This window comes from Hyperolius riggenbachi, chromosome 1, assembly GCF_040937935.1.
Source record: "Hyperolius riggenbachi isolate aHypRig1 chromosome 1, aHypRig1.pri, whole genome shotgun sequence".
In the NCBI taxonomy this organism is placed as follows: domain Eukaryota; kingdom Metazoa; phylum Chordata; class Amphibia; order Anura; family Hyperoliidae; genus Hyperolius; species Hyperolius riggenbachi.
The window spans coordinates 562,462,819-562,481,696 of NC_090646.1; the positions used below are offsets into that span (position 1 = coordinate 562,462,819).

The 18,878-nt window shown below is 43.5% G+C and overlaps 1 protein-coding gene and 1 long non-coding RNA gene across 4 annotated transcripts in view; one reads left to right on the forward strand and one right to left on the reverse strand.

The window, feature by feature from the left end:
• The window catches only part of PCSK1 (proprotein convertase subtilisin/kexin type 1), a 79,795-nt gene extending 72,453 nt beyond the window's left edge, over window positions 1-7,342 (forward strand). Inside the window, exon 14 of the mRNA XM_068247497.1 lies at window positions 3,505-7,342. Within this exon, the coding sequence (XP_068103598.1) occupies window positions 3,505-3,828 (324 nt within the window). The 3' untranslated portion in view covers window positions 3,829-7,342. The remainder of the gene's footprint in view (window positions 1-3,504) is intronic.
• Window positions 1-18,878, reverse strand: part of LOC137526850 (uncharacterized) — a 468,244-nt gene that overhangs the window by 50,543 nt on the left and 398,823 nt on the right. The gene's annotated exons all lie outside the window — the stretch shown is intronic.

Below are 18,878 nucleotides of genomic sequence, written 5' to 3' on the forward strand. Positions count from 1 at the left end.
GTGAATTAGAAATTGGCCTGTATGTGTTGTAACTCTTATTTATTACACACACTACAGATGATAATAAAATCACACAGTAAAAGTGAAAAAAAAAATAAGTGAACGGGTACTAGTAGACTAGTAGTATAGTAGTAGACACTAGTAGTAGCACGCACGCAGGTAACTAAGAAACACCTAGTGTACTACGCTACAAGTAAGTCGTGCGGCAGACAGTCGGTGACAATTACAACAATCGGTCACACACGGTCAGACGCAATCAATCAATAGGCTCGGGCAGGTGACAGACAGTCACAGGTCAGGTCACTCACAACGGATGCTGGTGGTGGCCTGTCACAGTCAGTAACTAACTAACTAACACAGTACTGAAACTAATAAAGTAACAGACTACAGCAGTAATAATTAACTAAACTAGTACTACTAAGTACACAACTAACTAGAATCCCTAACCTACCTAAGCTAGTAGTAGGCTAAGGCTACCTAGGCTAGCAGGCCTAGCCTGCACACAGACTAACACTAGCCTAGCACAGTATACACTATACACTAGCTGACTAAAAACAATCAAAATACTAGCTAACTAAGACAACAATAAATGTGTTTAGGAGGTGTTTAGAAAGTTAGCAAAACGCTAGGTTTAGCAGTGAAAAGCACTTGCTCAGACACAGAACAGCACTGGAGAATCTCTCAGTACCAGCAGCAGTCACACAAGTGCGTGGCTCCGCAACATGGCCGCCGCCTTATATAGAGGAGGGGAGGGCCAGGCTCCCCTCCTCTGATTGGTTGCTAGGGTTGCCAGGTCCTCGGCAGGAGGACTTCTGATTGGCCCAATGACGTCATCCCCGAAGCCGAACCCACAGCTCCAGCCGGCCAAATTCGTGTGCGCACATTCGTCAGGCTTCGTATTCGGGTTCGGCTCGGGTTGAAGCATCCGGGTTCGGGTTCGCATGCGGCAAACCCAAAAAACACCCGAATTTTTTCGGGGAAACTTCGCATTCGGGGTCCTGCTGAGCAACCCTGATTAAAATGTCAAGGAGCACGCCCGTTTCTTGGGCCGTGCGGGGCGTGCCGCCGCCCGCGGCGCTGTTGGGAGGGGGGCGCTATAATGGAGGGGGGAGCCGGAGCCGCGGGGAGGGCAGCTCGACCTCTCCCTCTCTCTCCGTCTCCCGGGCCGCCCTCCGTGCTCCCCCCTCCAGACTGCAGAGTAATGCGCAGGGAGCGCTGTATACAACATACCTCCCTGCGTTTCAAGCGCTGCTCTCTCGCCGCCGGTCTCTTCCTCTCTGCCTATACGATGATACACACGCTGCTTCCGGCTAACAGGAAGCAGTGTGTGTGTATCATCGTATAGGCAGAGAGAAAGAGACCGGTGGCGAGAGAGCAGCGCTTGGAACGCAGGGAGGTATGTTGTATACAGCGCTCCCTGCACATTACTCTGCAGTCTGGAGGGGAGAGCACGGAGGGCGGCCCGGGAGAGGTCGGGCTGCCCTCCCCGCGGCTCCGGCTCCCCCCTCCATTATAGGGGGGCAGCTACCTATCTAACCTATACTGGGGGGCACCTACCTAATCTAACCTACGCTGGGGGGCACCTACCTAATCTAACTTACGCTGGGGGGCAGCTACCTATCTAACCTATACTGAGGGGCAGCTACCTAATCTTACCTACACTGGGGGGCACCTACCTAATCTAACCTACACTGGGGGGCAGCTACCTACTCTAACCTACACTGGGGGGCAGCTACCTATCTAACCTACACTGGGGGGCAGCTACCTATCTAACCTATACTGGGGGGGCACCTACCTAATCTAACCTATACTGGGGGACACCTACCTAATCTAACCTATACTGGGAGACACCTACCTAATCTAACCTATACTGGGGGACACCTACCTAATCTAACCTACACTGGGGGGCAGCTACCTAATCTAACCTATACTGGGGGGCAGCTACCTAATCTAACATACACTGGGGGGCAGCTATCTATCTAACCTATACTGGGGGGCAGCTACCTATCTAACCTATACTGGGGGCAGCTACCTAATCTAACCTACGCTGGGGGGCAACTACCTATCTAACCTATATTGGGGGGCACCTACCTAATCTAACCTACACTGGGGGGCAGCTACCTATCTAACCTATACTGGGGGGCAGCTACCTATCTAACCTATACTGGGGGGCAGCTACCTAAAGTAACCTACGCTGGGGGGCAGCTACCTATCTAACCTACACTGGAGGGCACCTACCTAATCTAACCTACACTGGGGGGCAGCTATCAACTAACCTACACTGGGGGCCGCTACCTATCTAACCTACACTGGGGGGCAGCTACCTATCTAACCTATACTGGGGGCACTTATCTAACCTGTATTGGGGGCACCTACCTAGCTAGCCTATACAGGTGGCAACTATACTGGCTACCTATATTGCAGGCACCTACCTAAATAACCTATACTGGGGGCACCTACCTATCTAACATATGCTGGGGGCAACTATTCTGGCTACCTATATTAGAGGCACCCACCTAGCTAACCTGTACTGGGGCACCTACCTATCTAACTTATACCGGGGGTGCCTGCCTATCTAACCTATACTGGGGGCAACTAAACTGGCTACCTATACTGGAGGCACCTACCTGGCCAACCTATAGCGAGGGCAACTATACTGGCTCACCTATGCCTGGCTACCTATACTGGGGTACCTATTCTTGGCTACCTATACTGGGGGGACCTATACTAAGTGCAACTAGACCTGGCTAACCTATACTGCGGGCACCCATACCTTGCTCGAGGGGGGGGGGCGCAATTTTTACACCCTCGCCCTGGGTGCATTTTAACCTAGAAACTGCACTGTCAAGGAGAATTGACATTCTTCGGAATAAACCCATACACTGGTCGTATTCAGCCATCGATCAATCGATTGATCGATCCTGTCAAATCGATCGGAAGTCGATTCTATCAAATGTATCAATCGATCGATTTGCGGCCGATTTCGATCAATTTGATCTACCTGACAGGATGGAAAATCTAGGTCAATTGGCTGCTGGCAGCAGAGTTGCATTGAATCTAATGGTCCAAATATGCATTTAGATCGATTTCCAATAGATTTAATTCTGAAATCTATTGGAAATCTGTTCCTAGTGTGTGGCACACATCAGATAGATTCCTGTCAGATTCAACTTGTCAGGCATCTGACAGAAATCTCTCTGATGGTAGAATCTGCTGCAAATCTATAAGTGTATGGCTACCTTATAGCTGACCAGGTCCAAAATATGGGACAGAAAGGACTAGAGGGGACAATTGTTGTACAAGAGGTATGAAAGAGGTTTTCTGTGTCAAACACAACCATACAGTGACCCAAGTAAAGCATTAAACTGAGCCAATCAAAACTCATTTTTTCCCAAACATCATTGTGCTCTACACCAGTTTCCCGTTAGCACATAAATAAAGCAAGTTGCAATGACCAGGTAATTATTACAACAGTATTAATATCTATCATGTTGCCTATTTCAGGAACCAGCCAGTGAAAGATTATCCACAGAGAAACCGGCAGAGAATGAGAACGGGGAGGAGAACATGAAACTGGAGGCCATGAGGCTTCTTCTGAAGAATGCATTTGAGAGACAAGGAGCCTCACTTCCTGAAGAACAACCTAAAATTCCTAAGCACCACTATTACAACGCACTGAAAAAACTCAGCATGCAATCAGATATAAAGGACAAAGAGAACAATCTATACAATGAATTTATTGACCGATTCTATAACAGCGATTCCCACAAGCATAGAGATGATTTTTTATTACAGGCTCTCCACAATATATTAGGCAAGGATTCATAGACTCCAACATATTTACAATGTTGGAAACATGCCACCATCCATTCAGATTTGATCTCCATAGCTAAATTAACATAAAAATGCCAAAATCGCCCCAAAACAAGCTTTGCCAATGCACTAAGCGTTAGCAAAAATTCCAGATGGAAGGTCTGAGTGTAGCAAATGTTATGCAGTTAATGAAATTAACAGAAAAAAAGATAAGATGGTCTGTAAAGCAGGGGCGTAACTACAAATCAGGGGTTCCTCAGCAAATGCCCTTTGATGGGGCCCCAATGTTCACACCCTGGCGACCCTCACAGCCGGGAGGCCCATCTTACATGGGTCATAAAAGAAGTGTGGACCCCTTTATCAGAGGGAGTGAAGTAGTATTAGGGACCCCCTTACAGCTCTTGGCACCTCTGTGGTTGCAGGAGCCTCTTCCCTGTAGTTACACCCCTGCTATGAAGTTTTTATTTTGAATCAGAGCCTGCAAAATTATACACAATTTTTTACATATACAGATATTTGCTTTGAACTACAGAGGATAATTTAATGATACATAGAATGCGAAAGGGAAACCTGAATGCCCAGGTAAGACTGAAATGCAAGAAATCAATTATGTATATGAACAATCTACAGTAAGTGCACAATAACTGAGAATGCCTCCAGTTCTTCAACAGCTGTTCATGCACAACAGATACTGAGCAGGCAAAGGCTTCGTACACATGCTAGATGGGCCATGGCCAAGGCGGGCTTGTCTCTACCAAAAATCTAGCATGTGCACCATCAACAGATCTGGGGTGTTGGATTGATTCAGCCAAGAGCATTGTTCTGGTCATACCTCCCACTCGGGCATGGGCCGCTCGTGGTCCCTCCTCCAAAGGATGTGATGGAGGCCTGGAGGCTGGCGATGCATCTGTACAGCACTTGGCCTGAACAGTCACCTGATGGATTGATTCCTGATGCCTGCTGGTGACAGTATTTTTTGCGCGAATGCACTCTAACAGCTGGTGAACTACAAAGTACAATTTACAATCATTGTAGTCATGGCACTTAGACCATAATACAGCAGAGTTGTCCTTTTTGTGTGCTGCATTCCAGCACATGGGACAATCCCCACTTACAAAGACCATCTTGGTGAAAGTGGGTTCTGATACTATTATGATAATAACATAATCTGCATCACTTATGGATACTGCATAATGTATGGCTACCCTCAGAAATTTGTATTGTAAAAGAACCATGTAACCGATCCAGGAGATGGGAGAATTCACCATCCCTATCATGACCAAAGCTAGTGCAGCATCATGTGGAATATTAGCATGTACCTAAATTAAAAAAAAAAAAATGTGTTTAATGGAGAAGCTTCTTTATCAAAACAGCCTAAAATCATTAAGCTCCTGACACCTTTATAATGAGGCCTCTTTCACACTTTGTGCATTGTGTTGGCCTATTTTGCCGCAGTTCAACGTTACCCCAAAGAAAGTCTATGGGGCTTTTCAAACCTCACCCTGTGCGATGCGCTCTGCCAGAAGTTCCCGATTCGCAGCAACAGCGCGTTGCTTGGCAACATGCGTGGCACTGTGCGAAAGTCATGTTAGTCTATGGCGAAGCAGGTTTTTTTTCAATACACTTCTCCATTATTCATATTCAGCCGCAGGAAGTGAGCACTAGAGAGCCTTACTTCCTGCTCGGCTTGCAGCCAGACGGGAGATTGACGCATTTTTAGCATTGCGGTGCAATGTTACCATCACAGCGCTGGTTAGCAGTGTGAAACAGGCCTCAGTGATACAGTCATGCACATGTGAGTGATAGGAAGCCTTGCCTACTGGCTGACTTCTTTCTTTTTAGGTTTACAGGCGTTTTAGAGATGGAACCGTGCTCAGCACACACTGCTGTTGGCACATGTGTAGGACTGGCTAAGATTTACCACTATGTCCCATTTTGGAATGATTGACAAAGTGATAATTTATCAGCTGTTTCCAGCAGCAGGATTCAATTCCAGTCAACAGCCACCTCAATAGTTCTGATCAGATTGCTTGTTGATCAGGAGTGAATATTTGGTTTGTCCCAGCCCTGATGGCGTTAGAGCATATGTGAGGCAATGCTGCCTGTATCCGTGTGATTTCCTACCTTTAAAGTGACACTGAAGTGAAAAAAGAAACTTATGATATAATAAATTGTATGTGTGGTACAGATAATTCATAGAACATTAGTAGCAAAGAAAAATCATTTTTATTTTCAGTTATATAGCTTTATTTATAACATTGCATCATTCTGTCATATATGCAATTACAAACAACACTCTGAGCTCGATTCACAAAGCGGTGCTAACCCAGTTAGAGACTTTAGGCGTGATAACCATTGCACCACGCTGGTGAAAAGCCAGTTTAGGCGTGATAAGTTTAAGTTTAGGCATGCTAAGTTTAGATAAGTTTAGATCGCACGCAAAGTCCTGCACGCAAAGCAGCGCCATTAAACTCTATGCGAAGTGCACCAGACTTTGCTAGCGCAAAACTTTTGATCAGCTGTGCACTGCGGTGCTAACCCAGTTGGTGCTTAAACTTATCATGCCTGAACTTATCACACCTAAACTTAACATGCCTAAACTTATCACACCTAAACTTAACATGCTTAAACTTATCACACCTAAACTTATCACGCCTAAACTTATCATGCCTAAACTGAGTTTAGGCATGATAAAGGGCTTTTCACCAGCGTGCTAACTTTTAGCACCGCTTTGTGAATCAGACCCACTGCATTTTAAACTATAAAACAGAGCAGAGCTAATGATCCTTTGAACTCCCCTGCAGTAAAACCTTATTTGAAGCGGTTTTCTTCAATGTTTATTTGATGTATCAGTGCGTCAGAAAACAGCACTGTAGCCGACCAAGGTTGGAGAGCTCAGACAAGGGCCTCAATTCACTAAGCTTATCTCCTGTCTTTAACCACTTGCCGACCGCGCACTCATAACGCGCGTCGGCAAAGTGGTAGCTGCAGGACCAGCGACGCACATCTGCGTCGCCGGCTGCAGGCTAATTAATCAGGAAACAGCCGCGGCTGCTTCCTGTCAATTCACGGCGGGGGGTTCAGTGAATAGCCTGCGTGCCGCCGATCGCGGCTCGCAGGCTAAATGTAAACACAAGCGGTAAAAATCCACTTTCTTTACATTTTTACAACGCTGCTAACAATAGCAGCGTTGTACTAGATCAGCGATCCCCGGCCAATCAGCGGCCGGGGATCGCTGTTACATGACAGGCAGGAGCCTGTTAGAGGCTGCACAGGACAGATCAGTTCCTGTGCAGCCTCCGATCTCCGGGGCAGGGAGGGAGAGGGGGAATTCTGCGGTGGAGGGGGCTTTGAGGTGCCTCCCCCCCCCCCCCGCCACCCACACGCATGCAGGAGCAATCAGACCCCCCCCCCAGCACATCATCCCCCTAGTGGGGAAAAAAGGGGGGCGATCTGGTCACTCTGCCTGTTGTTTGATCTGTGCTGGAGGCTGTAGAGCCCACCCAGCACAGATCTTCTAAATCAGCGCTGGTCCTTAAGGGGGGGGGGGGGGGGGGGGTAAAGGCTGGGTCCTCAAGTGGTTAATAACGTTTCTAGAGTGGTCACCATGGTGATGAGGCATGTCGTATTCAGGAAACATTTTACCTCAGGCAAACCTAAAATTAACTCTTCTGTCTTTAAGTTAACTCTTCAATCCTTAAAATAACTCCACAGTTAAAGACAGGCTGTTAATTAACTGCGTCTGAAAATAACTACAGAGGAGGTAATTTAACTACAGAGGAGGTAAATTAACTACAGAGGAGGTAACTTAAGGAATGAAGAGATAAGATAACTCTCTTACTGTGTGGTGGTAAGTTTTCTCTCCCCTTATTATCTCCAGCATGATCTTAGTGAATTGAGGCTTTTGCATAGATAGCTACTGAAGAAGTTTTTTTTTAACTCTTCCTGTACTGGAAGCAATATGAGACTCTTTCCTTTGCTACTAATGTTCTATATCTTAGCTGTACTACACATATAGTTCATTATCTCATAAGTTTATTTTCACTTCATATTCCCTTTAGCTATCCTCAAGGCCTAACATGAGGAGAGCATTCATACAGACAGGACACTAAATCACAGATATGTTCTAGTGCTTTCCTATCTACAAATACAAAAATATATTTTGTAGGTTTGTTTTACTTGTTCTTTTATTCATTTGTTTTCCAAAAATATCTGTTTAGGAGTAGCAATTGAACCCCACAGTTGATTTCCTTTCTGGTTTTTATTCAGTCCCTGAAGTGATGAGAAACTTTCAAGGAAATTTAGGAAAAAACGGAAAAAAATAACATTTTGCTCTAGAAAGAGAAATTGAATTGAACAGACATAGGACAAACTTGTAAATTCTGTAATCCTTGCTTAATTATATTATAATTATGTGCATCAGAACGCCTGACATTATAGTATAAATGACACTTCTAAATAGAAAGTACAGAAGCTATACTTCTGCCCAAAGATCCTTCTTACACACCCGGCAACTTACAAAGGAAACCTCAATCTGTTCATAAAGGATTACCGTTGTTCCTTACCATGTCATGTGATGTGTTTTGCATATTGCCGCCTTCTTTATAACGGACTGGAATATTCCTGGTCCATTCATAGTCACCCTGCATCACATCATGTTTGTTTACAGTTGTGGGATCAGGGGTTGTGCGAGAGGTCACCCCAACAGCTTGCATTACAAACTTCCAACAAACCAATGTTATAACTGCAGTGTACAAGGCTTGATGTTAAATAATGTTTATTATTGCCCCAATTTGTATTTATTAAGTTTAGCATTTTGTGGTTATTGTGAAATATGTATGTTATGCATCTTTTATGTCTTTTGTCAAAAGATCCATTTATTTTAGATATAGATCGATCTTTAAAGCTGTTTAGCTCCATTTGGTAGACCGGCTAGAAAAGTCTCACAAGCAAAGGAGTTTCTAATAGAGATGCTCATTCAGATTCCAGGGAATTGACATTTCCGCATTTTTGATCAGAAATCGTATTTTTGCGGAAACACGATTTACGGCAGCTAAGTAATTTTAGTTCAATCACAGAACTCAGAAGCATTGGACAAATCGGAGAATGCAGAATTTTTCTGTGAATATCGATTAGCACAGTCATTTTAGACCAATCACAAGACTCGGATACTAGCGAGTGTTCCTGAGTCTTGTGATTGGCCTAAAATGTCCATGGTATTCCGATTACCGAGGTAAAACTGTGCATTCTCTGATTGGTCCAATACTTCCGAGTCAACTGGGAGGTATTTGGCTAATCAGAGGATGCAAATACAAATCATATACTGATAACTTGCAGGCTCGGTAAGCGGCATTGGCGGATAATCGGAATTCCTGCGGAATCAGAAATCAGCATTTCCGACCATCCCTAGTTCCTAGTTTCGTAAATGCAAAGTTTCCAACGTTTGCGACTGAAATCTATGCTCTGTTAGCCAAGGAACTGCCTTATCTTTACAATACAGCAGTAAAACAAGACCTTACTCCACGGTTGTCCAACTCTATTCCTCAAGGGTCAGCTTGAATAAATTGATAGGACTGAATCAGGAAAAGTGTGGTTCATCAAGCAGAGCACATTTTTCCATTCCTCAATCTATCCTAAAAACACTGGTGTGGATGTGGCCCTCAAGGACTGGAGTTGGACATCCTTGTCTTACTTGAACTTACAAAGCTTGCAACTCAACTCATCAAGCAGAGTTCCAAACAAATGTCACATTTCCTTTGTGATAATTCATAATTCCAGTCCAGACTAAGGCTCTTGTTGTGTTGGGGTTATTAGAACCAAGATTAAACGGGCCAAATGATATTCCCACCATTGATAGTCTGGTATTGATTTTCATTAACGTTCAACGGATTACCATAGATAGGGAAGTTGACCATCTACTATTATACCCCGAAATGCATTTTACTTTTTGCTAGTGCACATTTGACCAGTTGTTTTGATGGTGTTTGTGCTGGGGACTGACAGTGCCACCCAGCATATAAGATAAGATTGTTTCCTTAAAAACTCAACAGCACTCCGAATCACAGCCATTTCAAGCCATTTGGTGCTCAAGACAGGACAACCCATTACCACCTCCACACCCCAAATAAAATATATTTACAATTAAAAAAACAAAAACTGTCTCAAAACTCAGTAAAAATATTTATGAGGCAAGCAGCCTTTGAAAAGGGTCACCCACTTTATAAGGTTTTATCACTAATTCCTCACCTCTGTCAATTTTTCAAAAGTTTTCTTCAAAGCTACTTCCTAAGACTCCAAGTATTGTTATTATGAAGTAGTAAAGGTGCAAGGTCTGTTGTCTGTTCCCTTCTCCATCGCTTTTGGGTTTCTGAATGACAGAAAGCCCAGTACTCATTCAGACATCACGGACTCCACAATGAAAGGGTACAAACAGAGCCTTCATCACTAGATGACACAATTAGTACTTGCCTAATTGGCCTATGCCTTGAAGCACTACCACACTCCGAGTTTCAGCAAACATAGTTCTTTCAAAATATTTCAGCAGAGATGCAGTATATGATGGTATTCATTAATGAGGTGTTTTTTTTATTAAAAAAAATATCTATCCTTATTGATATATATTACAAGTAACACCACACATAATTCAGAAAATGTTAAATGCATTTATTATGTAAAACAGTACTTCATAGTTCAGAGTAGTTTCTTTAACCCAGTTACAAAACCCACATATTAGCCCATAACATGTAACCAAAATATGTGATATGGACGCTATCAATTTACTGCTTTTGCTATTTAAACATTTCAGAAAATGAATTGAAATGATAAATTTTCAGCAACATCGTCTAGCAACTGTTCTTTAGAAATAAACATAACTGTATTTAACAATGTATGTTTACAATGGTTGTAAATTACATTGTACTTAGTATATTACTTTTAAAAAACATATTTTTGTCAATAAAGCATATTTTCCAGAGAAATAATACATTTCATTAAAAAAGTTATTTTTAACATGGCATGTTCCAACAATATTAAAACATGTATGTGATGTGATGTTATAATTTATTTTGTCGTATAAGCATAATACAGTGTGGAAGCAGCAATCCTAGTGTGTGTTGTTAACATTACTTTTAGAGGGAAACTATAGTATAGTTTCAGTGAGCATTTCTTTTCATTATTAATGTTTAAGTTACAGTTATTTGACGTGCTTATTTTAGAAACATGTTATCAATGTACTTTCTTACTATATAAAAACTATTTTGACAAAGCCTTAGGCACAGAGAACAAATATCAGACTATCGTACCTGCCTCGTATACATCCCTTGAAAGAGAGTCAGAGGGGTTGATTCACTGAACCCCAGTAACATTGTGGTGCCCAGACAGCACACAGTAAATTGCATGTTGCTAGTATAACAGCAACAAAACATTTGTAAAGCACTTTACTCCCATAAGGCCTGGAGGCTGGGACCCACTACGGGCGCTTTATGGCTATCGCAAAGCAATCAAGATTTGCCAAATCGTGGAAATGCTGCAATTTCACAACGAGTCATAGCGATCGCAATTTTGCTACGGTGCGATTGCTCCAGGATCACTCCTAATATGCTGCAAGTAGCATACCCTGCTAGTGGGACCAGCCCCAAAATGATCCACTGGTGTAGCGCTGGCAATTGCTAAGTGTTGCAAACCTTTTCCTAGTGTGTCCCAGGCCCAATGCTCATTATGCGAATGGGGTAACACATATTGTAATAATAAAGAACATGCTGTGTACATCACACAAGTTGTACTATTTAACTTGCTTAAATACATGTAAAATTGCCTTGCAATATCTGCACATGGCCATTTTACTGGAGTTTATCGAATCATACCCAAAGTTTATACAAATGCTGCAATGCTTATAATCAGGAAACAAATGTATGTAAGGTGTTGAAATGGCTGCTCATGTATGTCTTATTACAAATCATGTCGAATTTTGATTTTTGTTTTACTTTAAAATGCATTGATAAAGTTACTGTCATGCGATAACTATGAAGGTTGCCATAGCTAACTTCCTTTTAAAAATGGTGTAATGCTGATCCTTTGGCTTTACAAGCGAGTCTGAAGTGTAATTAAAATTTAAAAATCAGATACCGTGCTTACCTAAGGGGAGGGAAGGCACTGGGTGCTATGGAGCCTTCCTGTTCCTCCCACGATCCCCGCGTTCCAGCACTGGAACCCCTTTAGCCGAAACTATAGGATCTTCTCTCTCCTTAGGTAAGCATCTGTATTTTTAATTTTAATTACACTTCAGACTCCCTTTAAGCTACTTTTGCACTGGCACATTGTGTTGGGTCGGACTATATAATCGCATAGCAAACTCAATGTAATTATATCTTAATGGGGTATTCACATCGGTACATTAGTAGTGAATCTCTTGGAAAACTGCAAGGCATGCTGTGCGTTACCAGACGATGTCATTGTTTACAGATGCAGTAAAGCATACTTTTAGCTTCACTGCTTGTGTCACATTGCATGATGCAACTTTTCCTGTTTTTTTACAGGATGGTCAATGCAATGCCCTAATGTGAAACTAGCTACCTATAAGTCATTGTTTTTTAAAATAACAATGCAGATCAGGTAATTTAAATTTCTTCTGACTTTTCTAATCTTTCAGGTGAGTGAATCAGAGAATATAGTCAGAATTTCTACTTGTATATTTTAACTTGATCATGTTCACATATTCCTAAACAATAAAAAAATCAAAATACTATAGTTTCCCTTTAAGAAAAAGAAAACAAAACAAAACACAGGGACCAATTTAGAAGGCAAACATAGTCAATTTAACAACAACAAAAAGTAGTATGTACAACAGAAAGTGGCAACTGCATTTGTAAAACCCTTTAGGGCTTGATTCACTAAACTGTGATAACTCATATCACGGACGTTTTCGCGCGCATTTTCGCGTTTGCGTGCGATCACGAATTTGCATGCACAATTGCAAATTTTCCCATGCAAACGCGAGTTTTCGCACAAAAATTCGAGTTTGCACGTGATTGCGTGCGCAAATGCGCAATCGCGCGCATACGCAAAAATGCACGCCAAAACATCCATGATATGAGTTATCACGGTTTAGTGAATCAAGCCCTTAGTCTAAAAGTAAAGTTACGTGTGCGCCATGCATCAGATTAAACTGCATTTTTAAAGGAAACCTGAATGGAAAGGAATATGGAGGTTGCCATCTTTATTCCCCATTAACAATCCCAGTTACCTGGCTGTCATGCTGAGCTTTGTTCTGTAGTTGTTTTTTTTAGTCACACGCAACAAGTCGCTAGTGGAGTCAGACCAGAATTAAAGCCCCTCATCTGCATGCTCATTCTGGGCCAGTGACTTGTAGTATTTGAGGCAGAGCATCAGTACAGCAGTCAGGTAACTGGTACTATTTATTAGAGAGTGAAGATGGCAGCCTCCATACTCACTCTTATAGTCATGCTCTCATACACAGAGTGGAGCGCAGCCATCAAGAGGAAGAGGGTCCTAGCCAGCAGCAGAGCAGTCAAAGAGGACATGGGAAACCTCTGAAGCATCCAGAGGCTTCCTTCTACTTTGGTGAGTATTTTACTTTTTCTCCCTTGTAAAATACAGGTTTGCTTTAACCACCCTGGCGTTCTGATTAAATCGCCAGGGTGGCTGCGGGAGGGTTTTTTTTAAATAAAAAAAAAACTATTTCATGCAGCCAACTGAAAGTTGGCTGCATGAAAGCCCACTAGAGGGCGCTCCGGAGGCGATCTTCCGATCGCCTCCGGCGCCCAGAATAAACAAGGAAGGCCGCAATGAGCGGCCTTCCTTGTTTTGCTTATATCGTCGCCATAGCAACGAGCGGAGTGACGTCATCGACGTCAGCCGACGTCCTGACGTCAGCCACCTCCGATCCAGCCCTTAGCGCTGGCCGGAACTTTTTGTTCCGGCTACGCTGGGCTCAGGCGGCTGGGGGGACCCTCTTTCGCCGCTGCTCGCGGCGGATCGCCGCAGAGCGGCGGCGATCAGGCAGCACACGCGGCTGGCAAAGTGCCGGCTGCGTGTGCTGCTTTTTATTTGATGTAAATCGGCCCAGCAGGGCCTGAGCGGCAGCCTCCGGCGGTGTTGGACGAGCTGAGCTCGTCCAGACCGCTCAGGTGGTTAAACTTCTCAGTCATCTGTGTGAGAGAAACACATCTAGACCACACTCAGGATCAAGTTAAGAAAGTTTATTGCTCGTATGAGGAGACAAGATATAACCGTCCCCAGGGCCGGATTTGTACTCTTTACTGCCCAAGGCCACTGTCTCCAGTCGCCCCCCTTCGGTATAGGTAGCGAGATGACCCCTCCCCTCTTCTCTCCGGTATAGGTAGCCAGATGACCCCTCCCCCCCTTCCCTCTAGTATAGGTAGCCTGATGAGCCCCACAGTATAGGTAGCCAGATGACCCCTCCCCCTTTCCCTCCAGTATAGGTAGCCAGATGAATCCCTTAATCCCTCCTTTTCCCACCCCCCTTCAGTATAGGTAGCCAGCTCATTTTCACACCGCAGCAGCCATCTGTGTCACTCATTTCTCCACTGTTCTCCAGTGCAGAAGCTTCCTCTTCCTTTCTGTCTCCAATGCTGCCTAAGTCCATAGCCACCGGCCACAATGCAAATGTGCACAGAGAGCAAGATGGCTTCTTCACAGGCGGCTAGCATCAGAGTACTGCGGTCAGGCGCTCACCTGTGATCTCCCTGCATTGCAGCATTTGCAAGCCTGCAAATGCTGCACCAGTTTAGCATACTGCTTTGCTGCCCTTGCTCCTGTGATGCCCTAGGCCATGGCCTAGGTGGCCTTGTCCTAAATCCAGCCCTGACCATCCCTCGATATTAGTCTGCTGGTTCTAGCTGCTATGACCTGTGCAATAGGGCTGCATACACAGTTGCTGTAGATTTCAGTTTAGATTTTATGAGTGAACCTGGCCCCTTAGATAATGGCCCCTCAGACAATGACTTGTTGACTGGCTTTGACCACAAGCTTAGGTGCACTTTCAAAAACTATTTTTAACAAAGGAGAATAACATGACTCGAAGTTTCATCTATCTTACAGGAAATGTGAGGATGCAAGTTAGCTGCAATAGAGACAAACAGTTGACATACATAAAATACTGTTGACATACATAAATAATTGTAATCTAAGACTAAAATTCCCTTAACAGTCTGTTGTTATTAGCAGTGTTCTCTCACCTCACAAAACTTGCTTCTGTTTACTTTTCAGGATAGCCATAGTTACATTTGACTTGCTGTGCAACTGCTTCATTTACATACAGAACACCTTCCTTGAACTCCTTCAATAAAAAATATGGCACAGGCACATAGTTTTTAAGTAGGCTTAATACTATACAGTATGTACCCATATCTCAATGTGGGATTGATTCACTTAAATGGCAGTAAAATTGCCATGCTCAGACAGCACAGAGCAATTTTACTGTTGTTCAGCCCAGCAAGGTATAGTGCAATGCACACACCATATACATAATATGATTTGCACTGTGTGTGCACAATGCACATTACATTGTTGGCGTTTAGTGAATCAGGGCCCATGTCAAATGTTGAGGTATGCTTGCAAGTCCTGCCAGCCTTGAGGAGGTCCTTCACGGGCAAAACTTGCTTTTTCTTTATGTGTCACAGTCTGATTTAAAGGACAGCTGTAATGAGAGGAATATGGAGCCTGCCATATTTACTCACTTTTAAGCAATCCCAGTTGCCTGGCAGCCCTGCTGATCTATTTGACTGCAGTAGTGTCTGAATAACACCACCGAAACAAGCCCTCAGTTTATCTTGCTCCAATCTGACAATAATGTCAGTAACATCTGATCTGATTACTTTATTTTCTGGTTGAACTCTATGGACATATGTCTTTTTCAATCCAAGTAACTATGTAACTATGATCTGCTGCATGATGGTTCAGGACCTATGGCTAAAACTAATAGAGGCAGAGGATCAGCAGGATAGCCAGGCAACTGGTATTGTTTAAAAGGAAATAAATATGGCATCCTCCATATCCCTCTCGTAAACAGTTGTCCTTTAAGTCAGGACTTTTCATTTTTATTTCCTCGTATGTAGAAAACAAATCTTTCTGTGATATAATTTTAAGTGTTCATTTTTTTAAACAATTTCATTTCTATGAAATGCAAAAGTAGAAAGTAATCCTGAACCAGGGCTTCTAAAGGAATGAAATACATTTCCCATCTATTTACCCCACCTCTTCCTTGATCTTCGTCATCTTACTCCCATCATCTTACTCCCAAACTGAGTGTCATGTCACCCTTCTGGCCACAGCTGCATCATCTACTGTTGTTGTTTCATGGTGGCTGCCAACGTAGTTTTAGCAAATTCTGGAAGTTACCTTACTTGAAAAGCTGATGATGTTTGACAGCTTCTCCAGACTACAAAAGGTCATCTAGCTTCTTCAGGACTACTGGGAAACATTTGTTTACGTTAGAGGGTCACTGCAGGGACAAGCTCTCAGGCAATGCTCTGTCAACTTCACTGAGTCTCAAACAGGCCTAGTGCACACCAAAAACCGCTAGCAGATCTGCAAAATGCTAGCAGATTTTGAAACGCTTTTTCTTATTTTTCTGCAGCGTTTCAGCTAGCGTTTTGCGGTTTTGTGTAGCGGTTTTGGTATAGTAGATTTCATGTATTGTTACAGTAAAGCTGTTACTGAACAGCTACTGTAACAAAAAACGCCTGGCAAACCGCTCTGAAGTGCCGTTTTTCAGAGCGGTTTGCGGTTTTCCTATACTTAACATTGAGGCAGAAACGCATCCGCAATCCAAAATCTGCAGCAGCCCGGGAGTATGCGTTTCTGCAAAACGCCTCCCGCTCTGGTGTGCACCAGCCCATTGAAATACATTACCCTAGCGGATCCGCACCCGCAAGCAGATCGCAAACCGCAGCGGAAACGCTCCGGTGTGCACTAGGCCACAGAGACTGTACCATGAAAGTGATAACTATCTAGGAACTGTAATAAATGTGCAACCAAAATGTGTGTGGAAGAAGCGTTATGTGGCACAAGTTGGCACTGCAACGGAGGTAGCAGGGTACGTCAGGGAGAAAAAACATTTAAAAATGATGTAAGTTAAAAAAGCGTGTGGCCATTTCTTCAATAAATTTTAACCACTACAACATAGTATTTGTTAAAGAGAGTCTGAAGCGAGAATAAATCTCGCTTCAGACCTCATAAATAGCAGGGGCACGTGTGCCCCTGCTAAAACGCCGCTATAGCGCGGCTTAACGGGGGTCCCTTCACCCCTAAATCCCCCTCGGTGCAGCGGGGGAGCGCTTCCTGGTTGGGGCAGGGCTAACCGCCGCAGCCCTGCCCCACGCGCGTCTGTCAGCGCGTATCTCCGCCTCTCCCCCGCCCCTCTCAGTCTTCCTTCACTGAGAGGGGCGGGGGAGAGGCGGCGATGCGCCGCTGACAGACGCGACTGGAGGCAGGGCTGCAGCCGTTAGCCCTGCCTCCAGGAAGCAATAAATCTGCGACCTTTCTACGACACTCTTTTGCGGGGGGTGGGTTGGGGGTGAAGGGACCCCCGTTTAGCCGCGGGATAGCGGCGTTTTAGCAGGGGCACACGTGCCCCTGCTATTTATGAGCTCTGAAGCGAGATTTATTCTCGCTTCAGAGTCTCTTTAAATTGGGTTAAAAAGGTTTGTTTAAAAACAAAGTCCTCAGGAGACAGTAAAATGTGGATTTTAATCTGACGTTATTGATCTTCGTAGATATTCAATAATCAATAAGGTACAGTTCTTTGGTACATCAAAAATCACGTACAAAGGATATAAAAACAGAATGATTTAAATTGCTGTGTAATCTGTATATCAAATCTATTGTCTGTAGTAATCTTCTTTGAGCGTATTTATATGTGTCTGTCATGTAAAGAGAATGAATGTGTGAGTGTGTGTGAGTGAGTGTGTGCGCGCGTGTGTGTGTGTGTGTGTGTGTGTGTGTGTGTGTGTGTGTGTGTGTGTGTGTGTGTGTGTGTGTGTGTGTGTGTGTGTGTGTGTGTGTGTGTGTGTGTGTGTGTGTGTGTGTGTGTGTGTGTGTGTGTGTGTGTGTGTGTGTGTGTGTGTGTGTGTGTGTGTGTGTGTGTGTGTGTGTGTGTGTGTGTGTGTGAGTGTGTGTGTGTCCAGACCTTCCTGCTGGTTCTTATATATATGTTAGTTCTCAGTATTCCTACTGTTCTGCCTTCTGATTGGCCAGCAATAATGCTGTGATGTAATTTTTGAGTCTTCAACTATATATGGAACGAAGCCTTTTTTCTAATTCAGAATAACCTAAGGTTGAATTACGTCACATAATAACCAACTGTTGATTGTGTAACCAGGATACAATTTCTGCAACCAGAAGCCTGGCTTGACAGAGATCTATTTTCTAAACTTTTAATGACGAATGGTCTTGACATCTGTGACCTTAAATTCCACAAGGAAAGGAACACATGCTCAACGGACTCCTGAATGTTCATTTTAAACCAAGTTAGCATTACATACTGTATATCCATTAACCAATATTGTATAAGTATCACTATATTAAACAATAGCTTTGATATCTCAATCTCATGACATCCTACAGGATATAATTTCTCATCCGGCAGGGCCCTTAGCCAAATGTAGAAATCAAAACCTGTCAATGATATATCATTTGATTAAAATCTCAAAACATTCAACATATAACAGTATTATTACATATATTGCAATATCTGCAAATTTTGAAATGGGATTTGGTTAGGCATCAGTAGAGGGTTGGCTTATGTGAAGAGTTAGTAAAACAAATTGGAATTCGGCAGTTGCAATAGTAATATACAAGTCAAGAAATTTACTGATGTTCACAGACTTGGGGTTAGGTGTAGGTAGGTAGGGTTAAGCATAGGAAAGAGGAATTGGGTTAATGTGTAATTGGGGGGTTAGGCATAGGAAGGAGGAGTTAGGGTACGATGTAGGTGGGGGGGGGATTAGGCATAGGTAGGGGAGGCTTCATGTGACAGTTAGTAAAAGTAGATTTTGGAGGTTTTAAACCCCACAAGAAGCATAGCT